Here is an 8,996-nt window from a genome sequence, read left to right on the forward strand (position 1 = left end):
ATGTACAAGCCTTGTCCCACACTGCTACTTAAAGGTACTATCTAAAGTATAAATAGCCAACGAAAGATCACAAATGTGACTTCGAAGTTCTTATAATACTGAAAGGGAAGACGAAACTAAAGCATGCAGCATTAACTCAGGATTTGAGTGGAAAATAGTTTGCCACAGATATGCTCCCTTCCTTGGGTTAACTAAAACTCTAACAAAATGATGGGGGATTATAAATTTGTCTAGGGTGGCACTGCTCCCTTAAAAAGATTAAAGGATCTCCCACCTTCCCTAGCTTAAAAACGAATGATTGTTTCCATTCCTCTGCTCCCACACCTCTTTAAAAAGCAAAAACCCAGAAGACTTCAGTATTCCGAAACTTAGCATGGGTGAGCCCAGTGAATATCTTGCAAGGAGAGGATGTGTCAGTTACAGTTATTGCTGCGTTCCTTTGGCCGAGTCCTTTAACTTTTTCCTTCGTACCAGTAAAAGCCATCTTGTAATTAATTTTGGTTGGATCTTAGTATAATAGCATTTTTAGCCTCCACTGCTCTTTCAGAATGGATGCTTATGTGGATTTGTTCCCCTGTTTTCCATAGGCCATATTCCAGACATTCACTTCTAAATCCAACACAAGTGAAGGACCAGGCAGGATGAAACACTTCAGCAATCCTTTTGTTAAAAATCACATCCTGGTCATCAAGCTATGCATAAGCACCACTTGTGTAACAATTCACTTTAAAAGCTTAGTGTAAAGTACGGTAACACAATACTGCCCTACAACCGGAGCTGAGACACAACAGAGAGGGGGTGAAGCGTTAGTAATGTTCGCACGTAACCCAGGTACAGTACATTTGATCTCAGAGAGGGTGTTTGCTGAGGTTCAAGGAGAGGGTAGAAGGGCTAGGGAAAGCTCGGCAAGGGAAGATGGAAACAGCACGACAGCTATTTTGCTTTTAATAAAGTAATGTAATGACATTGAGGAACAGGAAGGTGACAAACACATCAATATATATTTTCCTTATGACCAGCCTCTTCTTCTGCTGCACCCGGGTCAACAGTCACGCCAGCTCTGTTCTACTATCGCAGAAACACGTTTTTCATACTCCCGCTTGTTCTCCTGGTACAGCTGAGCAGCCTGGCTGTTTGCTGGACTATTGGGATTGGGTTCATCCAATAGGGACTACAGAGACAATTTGTAAAAGGTCAGTTCCTCAATGCAAAAAAAAAAAAAAAAAAAAAGCGTGTATCTATCTATCTATCTATCTATATATGTATTTATGTATTTATTTATTTATTTTTATTCCAAACACTCAACTGAATTGCCCTCAGTAACAGCTGAAGTGGATCTCTTAGCATACTAACCTAGAGTAATATTAATCTGCTAGCAGCTAGGCAAATACATGTTTTCTGGGGGCTTGGGTCTTAATGACCTGCCCTTTACCTTAAGTTAGGACTTCCAGAAACAATCCAAATGCTAACAGAAACATATCAAAGGCCATAGTTGGTCACATTAAGGAAAATTCACCTGTATGGATGTTAAAATGGAAGACACATCATAGGTTGGACTCCAGCGGTTCTGAAGTATGTCCAGACATATACTACCATCTGCATAGACTAAGCACAGAAGTAGGTATGTTAAACGTAATAAAACTATTAGGATTTTTAACATCACAGTCAAGACAAACATAGTCAAGAATACTTTGCTTGTGAGGTTTAAAAAGATTCCTAAACTGCTTCTCAGTTACCTTCCTAAAAAGAAGAGTTCTAATCATTGCTAGTGAAACAGTCAAAGAATGTCAAATATAATTGATATAAAACTAGAAGATACTTAGTGTACTTCTGAAAAGACTGCCCTATTAACCAGGAAATCATATGCGTTTTCCAACTGGGTCCCTAGTCATCCAGACATGTGGGAAGTTTATTCCACTAAATTTGCAAACTCTATCTCCTATCCAAAATAACAAAAGATAGCTTGGAGTTCACAAGGTCTCATTTCAGCATGAGGATAAAAATATCTGATATCCCGGAAAATACTTTATTAACCTAAATAAAAAAGCAAGCTGTTCTAGGCTTACTACTAGCCAAAAAAGCAGAATGTAAGTTAGAATCACTGTGCTGCTTTTCCAATACACCGTAGCCCTCAGCCACAGAATCTCATATTCGGCAGGTCTGGAGTGGTGCCAAGGCATCTCTATTTTTAAAGTGTTCCATGGTAATTCTGCATCTAAAGTTGAAAACTATTGTTCTAAGTAAATAGTTCTAAGTGTTGTGAAAATAGTCACAAGACTACCCCAATCCGACATTAAAAGGAAACGTCAAGAGCGTCCTTATTTTTGTATAGTAAGTAAACGATAAAGATCATCCAAACCAGGAGGCTTGCAGACTCTAAGCCAAAGCAGAGTACCTTCACTGCTTCAGTTCTAGGACTAGAGATCAAGACAGCAACAGACCATCATGAACAAGTTGTTTTCGGTATTACGGACAAATACATAGGAAACGTGGAACACCTCCCATTATTAACATGTAGTTTAAAATATTGCATTAAAGTGATACTTGCCATTTGGATGAAACATCTTAGAGACAAATCTAACCGTAGGTGGTTTATTTGGATATTCTTCAGTGAATTCTATTGTAAGCTTAAATGTTCCTGTAGTTAGAAAAGAAAGGTTTAAGAAACAGATTTATCACTTTGTTCAGTAGTACTTTCTTTTTAATGCTACATGACACTTTTTCTAGTACCAAATGAAATAATGCAAAGATAGAGGGTAGAGAGGAAAGAAAGGCCGGCTAAGAGACAAGATAAGCCATGATCTCTAGGAACTGCTCTAAAAATAGATATTGTAAGAACCACCACCCGACGCGGATTTTTTTGTTTTGCCATCATTCTCCCCCAAACTTAAATACAGTCGTCTTAAACTCAAAAGTACTGCCTGCAGGATAACTTTAGCCACTGTCCATTTTGAAGATATCCTTAAAATGACAAGAAACTAGAGCCAAAGTTTGGCGCTCTTGCCTCAGAAGACCGAGAGACCTCAAAGGCCTATTTTAACCAGCCGCCATCTTATAAACTCTCCAGTGATTTTGACATGGGCTAAAGAGAACGAGAGTACAAAGGCTCCAAAATCAGTGCTAGAAATACAAATCTGTAACCAAACTGTCTCTAAAAATGGAAGGGAATAAGTATAAAAGTGTTCACCAGCTCCTTTTCATGTAGTAGCGACTCTATAATGAAAACATAATTGAATGTAAGCCAGAAAAAACTTTCATAGTCTCTCTCAAAAATCCTTAAGTACGACTCACAAGGTACTACACTATAAAATCAACTCAATTATTCACACTAATGGAGGGAATTAATGGCAGAAATAATTTAAAAATCACATTAGATTGCATTCATGTCTCCAGCAAATTTCTTTCTAATGATGTTTGTTTCAATTCTAATGAAATGAATTTATTTTCCTTGAATATGTGTCAACTCAGGTAGCAGGAGGCCCTGACATATACTAGGTTATAGACTTATTTATAAGGAATGAACACACTGGATCTCATTCAAGAATTGTAGGATGTTCTGATTTGGGGAGATTGTTTCCTTCAAAATATTTTTAAAATTACGTTTAATAAATCCAAGAAAACAATTAGGCAACTGTTTATTCCTGACTGAAATCTCTTCAAGTAAGCTTAAGCAATCACTGTCTGGCATAAGGTGGTGGATGTTCCACTATTACTCTGGCCCATTTAAAAAATTTATTCTAATACTATAGACCACACTTCAGGTCGAGTATAACTTGTTACTGGTTTCTTCAGAGTTGGCAATTTCCTCCATCAATAGGTTTATCACCACCTAAGAAAAAAAAGACTACATTCTACTGCTAGATCCATTACATAACAATACCAAAGTCTGTTTCCTACCAGCAAACTCACAGGGAACAATTTGCTAACAGTTGCCCTTAGTATGATGAAGTATGTTCCAAAGTTTCGGAATAATTTAAAGTGCAACACAGATAGACATATTCCCCAAACTACTGTACTCCCTAAACTGTGTGAAAGCCAGATCTGAAGATACTGTATATTATAACTAAGGGCGAAAAGTGAAATATTTTGGAATGGACAAACACGCTATAGTCTATCAGAACATACTTCACCTTATTACCACCTTGTCATGAATCTTCCTATTTTTGAGGAAGAAATATTGGTTCTTCCTTTTCAGTGCCATTGATATTGTAATACACAGGAAAAAGTGGGAATGAGTGTTAGAGAGCTCAAAACTTTGAGCTTCCTTATGCATCTCAAGTGTAAAGACATTTGGCTCAATGTTGAAATCTGGTTAAATTATAGGTAAGAGATTTGTCATCACGGAGTTGCTCTAAAAGTGGGCGGATTTAATAGCACACAGGTACTAGGGCCCAGGTACTTTAAATTAAGACCATCATTAAATATGATATCCAAAAGTGGTAAAGCAACACATAAGACAGGCGTTAAGTGGAAACAGAGCCCAGTAGGGAAAGGCACGGCCTTGCAGTCAGACCTGGGCTCAGTTCCTTGCTTTGCTACTTACTAGGAGCCACTCGACTTGCCTAAACCCCAAGTCCCTCATCTGTAAAATGGGGTTAGTAATAGTACCCACCACATTACATTGTTGTGAGGTTTAAATGAGGGAAATGTGCACAGTGACACAAAGTAAGTGCTCCATAAATATGGTAGCTATAATTTTAAAGTTTCACACTCCTAGACCCAGATGAAGGAGGCAAAAACCAAATCTCCCAACTTGACTATCAGTAAGAAATATACAATGAATGAATTTTAATATTAACTACGACTTTCTTTCTGACCGACACCAAACGCTCACAGCTGAATTCAAGTTGAGTATGTAGGTTGGTGGCTCTCGAAACCCTTGACTTGAACTTTCTGCCTAATACTTGCCCAGAAGTTCAACACTAGATACCAAATAAGTTAATCAAGTCTTTTTAAACAGCTCATTTACTATCTTGGGAAGTGAAACAACCTGCTTATGTCTACTTGAATATAAATTAGGACTTACCCCAAATCTTATTTCAAATACGTTTTTAAAAGGGGATAGAGTTCATACTTTTAGCCACATTATACTACTGGAACCTTTTTAATACAACCCTCAATGCAATTTCTGAGATCCAAAACAAACGTTAAGGAAATTTAAAATCCTAGAATATTATGCAATTGAGACTAGAGCTTATCCTCTGGATATTCAGAAGGTTAGGCTTTAAAATAATGGAAGACTTAAGCCTCACTATTGTACACAATCTGTACTGCTTTTGTTCATCTTCCTGAGGAGGCCAAAACATTGTAAGGAAAGTATCAATCCATCTATACAGGGGACTAGGAAAACTTTGTGTTCGATGGCAGGGGCATGGCAATAAGGAGTGATATGGTTAGACTAGAGAGTGTATGTTCTGCTAAAGACATTCACAAAAAACACCTCCGTGTTTTCTGCCATTTGGCCACCAGCTTGTGACCCCGGAGGAGAACACAAAGTACATGCGCCTAAAAAAATTTTTTTTGATGACCGGAGATTCTGATTTTTAAGATAATACCCAAATACTCCTCATCATAGGATGTATTTACCTTAAGAACACCCTCAGTGGATTCTGAGTGATTAATTTTTAAAAGACTCACAACCAAATTCTTACAAAAAGCAAATACTAGTATCTTACTGTGTGTATTAACAATTTTTAGATGATGTGATGGAGAATATTTTATTCCATAGTCTTTGTATTCAGCATCCATGCCAAGATATTTTGATGAGGAAGCATTGCCCCCCAGTGTTTTATTTGGTAGTGTAAGTTCTTGAGAACATTTTCCTCTTACTTTAAGTGTGTGAAGTTAAGTCAAAATACCTTCAAGAGCTCCTTTTCTTAAGTCTTCATTTAACTGGGGTCTGGCTGTTCCAGAAATGTCCACCACAAATGATTTACAAGGAAACAGCAGAAGTAGTTTTGGGGTTGTTGATTTATATAATACATTGGAAACAGCAAAATCAATTGTGCCACTTGTCCCTAATGAGGCTTTTCTAGTAAATTCCCTAATTGTAAATAAAGGGTATTAAAAAATGGTCAAAATAATTTTTGTAGCCACAGCTCACGTTCTAGACACCTGAGGAAGCAACCGTGGATAGCAGACTGCTCAAGAGAATGGATCAGAAAAGGGTATTGTTATTTAGCTGGAGTAGTTCCTTTCAGTAATGCCAGTATGGAGATATACATCATCAAAAATAGAACCGGTGATGTCAACGGGGAAGATCCAGGTAGATAATGGATTCCTTAAGTACCTTCTCAATTCATACCACTTAAAACGAGTGAAGCACCCTTGAAATATTTAAGTAGCCAATCCTCCAGCAAAGTGATGTACTATTAATAAAGCTGTGCCCAGCATAAAGCCGTCTGAGTAGTCAGGAGGGAAAAAAGAAGCCAATGAAAATAAAGCCTGCCAGAGCTAAAGCAAACACAGTTAATCTGCACACAATGCTTAGGTATAAAGAACTAGCACCAATCTAGCAGAGGAAAATTAAGTCAAGCTAGCTCTTGCTATGGATCAGTTTAAATGATTTACTGCACCAAAGTAGTATGCCTTTAGAATCACTCTCTTGCTGTCATTTCTTTTTATTGCAGCACTGAAGAGCAGTGACATTTACCCAGGGGGTGGAGGCAGGGAGGAAGCTAAAAGTATTCAGGTGACTGTCCAGTCTCCTAGGGAAATCTGAGTATTTGAGACAAATCAGAGAGTTGGTTGATACTGCCCTTCCTCATCACATCTTGCAGACTGGTAGAATCAGAGAGCAATCGGACTCGGCAATATAAGTATATACTTAGTAGTTTGCAGAAATGTTTTTGTTCCCACCTTCAAACTGAGCTCTGCGTATGAGTGTGTGCATGTGTGTGTGTATCAAACGCTAAATGAGTAAAGGAAGATGGTCACTGAAAAAAGTAACAAAGATCCTTTGCTTTTTTAAATACCTCAAATATTAAAGATGTCGATCAGTAGTTCAAATACTTTTAATTGTGTTTTAAATGTATTAAGCTTTCCAAAAACGACTACACACACGTGCACACAATTGAATGTACATAAAACTATATCGATGTCAATTTCCTGGTTGTGATATTGTAGTAGTCATTCAAGATGTTACCAAAGGGGTGGGGGAATGGGTGAGAGGTATACAAGGTCTCTCTCTATTATTATTATTAATTACAACCGCACATGAATCTGTAATTATCTCAAAATAGAAAGTTTAAAGAAAAACTTAAAAAGCAAGTAAAGTGTTTTTAAAAGTCAAGCCTAAATCCATTAAAAATCCTGTACCTATAGATACATATAGTACCTTCAAGTAGGCTGGACACTTCTCAAGAGAGTACATGAAGGCTCCCCTCAATTCTGAAGCTGCTTGGAGAATACTGACCATAAAGTCTTGATAAAAGCCCACTGAAAACTCATTTAAAAATAAGAAACAATATTATATAAAAACTGGCCATTAAAGGTGCCATTAAAGACCATCTCAGAGCCGTGAGGCTGACAGGTATTCAACGCCAGATTGTAGAAACCAGATAGTTCTGTGCAAGGAACTCTCACACCCATCCAACACCCAACAAACACATATTAAGCACCTGCTGAACACAGTTCCTGCCCTTGTGGTAGAATTCTGAACTAGGTGGTCTCTGGGGTCTCTGAGTCTATCAGCAAGTGGTTGGGTTGATACTAAGTCAGTATCTTTGACAGGGTGCTCAACTGAGCAGGATCACAGCCCAGACCTCAAAAATCTTTCACATCAGTGCTATGAGGCTCCTTCTAAAAAGTGACTACCTTACCCAGATTTTTTTTTTTTTTTTCTTAAAGAAGCAAGCAAGAAAAAAGGTGCAGTTCTAGTCAAGCGGACAATGGCCAGAACAACCTGCCACGTATGGGAGTTCACTCAAGCCTTTAGCAGGCAGGGGCTAGGGAGAAGCGGGTTCTTAAGTAGGAGGCACTTCCAGGAGGACTGGGAACCCTTTCCCCCAGATGATCAGGCTCCTGAAAGGTGGGTAAAGAAACTCTCTTACCATCCTCAAACGGGGTCCCTTCAGGCCTGCAACGCAAGAGAAAAACAGTCAGTTCCCGCTTCAGGGGCCCCCTTCTCCCTTAAGAGGTTCACCTTAAGACACTGCTATTCCCAGCTCTGCCAACCCTACGGCCGGGAAACCACCGCTTCCCGGGTCAGCAAGCCACTACAAATAGACGTTTGGGGCTCCGAAACCCGGCGGCCTGCGCCGCGCCTAACCGCCACCACTCCCCGCTCCGCCCCCCTCAGAACCCCAAACGGTTCCCCGGGCAGCGGGAACTGAGCTAATCGAGGCACAGGCTCCGGGGAGGCGCCTAGGCCCAGCCGGACCCAAACATTCCCCCTCTCCCTCTCCCTCTCCGTCCTCGCCGAGGGCCGGTCCCCGACGGCAGGCTCGGCCGGCCCGAGTCCCCCACCTCTCGCCACCTCCCGGAACGCACACTCACCCGAAAATGACCGCGTTCCAAACCATTATGTTGTTCTCGGACGGAGCCCCGCTGACTCCAGCTGGAGGATCCTCCTGCAACCTTCAGGGAAACAGGGGCTCCGCAATCCGGCACTCGCGTCCGCTCCGGGCCGGCCAGCGCCCCCCCCCCCCCGCCCCGCGCCCCGCACCGCACCCGGCCCGCCTCGGGACCCGCCCTGTGCCCCGCCTGGCAGCCCCCCGGCCTCGGCGGGCCCCCGTCGCCTTACCTCTTGAAGTCCCTCATGAGGCGCCGCCGAGCCGGGGTGGACATATCTCTAGCGGGGTCAGGGGTGGGGCATACACCGAGGTCTCGGGTCCCGGCGGAGGCTGAGGAGGCCGAGGAGGCCGAGGAGGCTGAAGGAGCCGAAGCGGCCGCCGAGGAAGCGCCCAGAGGAACGGCACTGCCCCTCCGAAGTCGAGGGTCGGTCTGGCGCCGGCTAAGCACCACCCCGGAGTAGACGGGGGCTGAACCAACCTGGA

At 41.4% G+C, this 8,996-nt stretch overlaps 1 protein-coding gene across 1 annotated transcript; it reads right to left on the reverse strand.

Annotated features, from left to right (window-relative positions):
- Positions 1–928: 928 nt before the first annotated feature.
- Positions 929–8,996, reverse strand: UBE2A (ubiquitin conjugating enzyme E2 A). Its single transcript, XM_027608820.1, has 6 exons — positions 8,744–8,996; positions 8,497–8,577; positions 8,052–8,077; positions 2,549–2,638; positions 1,517–1,605; positions 929–1,171 (listed from the first exon to the last, which is right to left on the reverse strand). Exons 1-6 carry the CDS (start codon positions 8,785–8,787, stop codon positions 1,043–1,045), a joined length of 459 nt encoding a protein of 152 aa, XP_027464621.1. The 5' UTR covers positions 8,788–8,996; the 3' UTR covers positions 929–1,042.

This window comes from Zalophus californianus, chromosome X (genome assembly GCF_009762305.2).
Source record: "Zalophus californianus isolate mZalCal1 chromosome X, mZalCal1.pri.v2, whole genome shotgun sequence".
In the NCBI taxonomy this organism is placed as follows: domain Eukaryota; kingdom Metazoa; phylum Chordata; class Mammalia; order Carnivora; family Otariidae; genus Zalophus; species Zalophus californianus.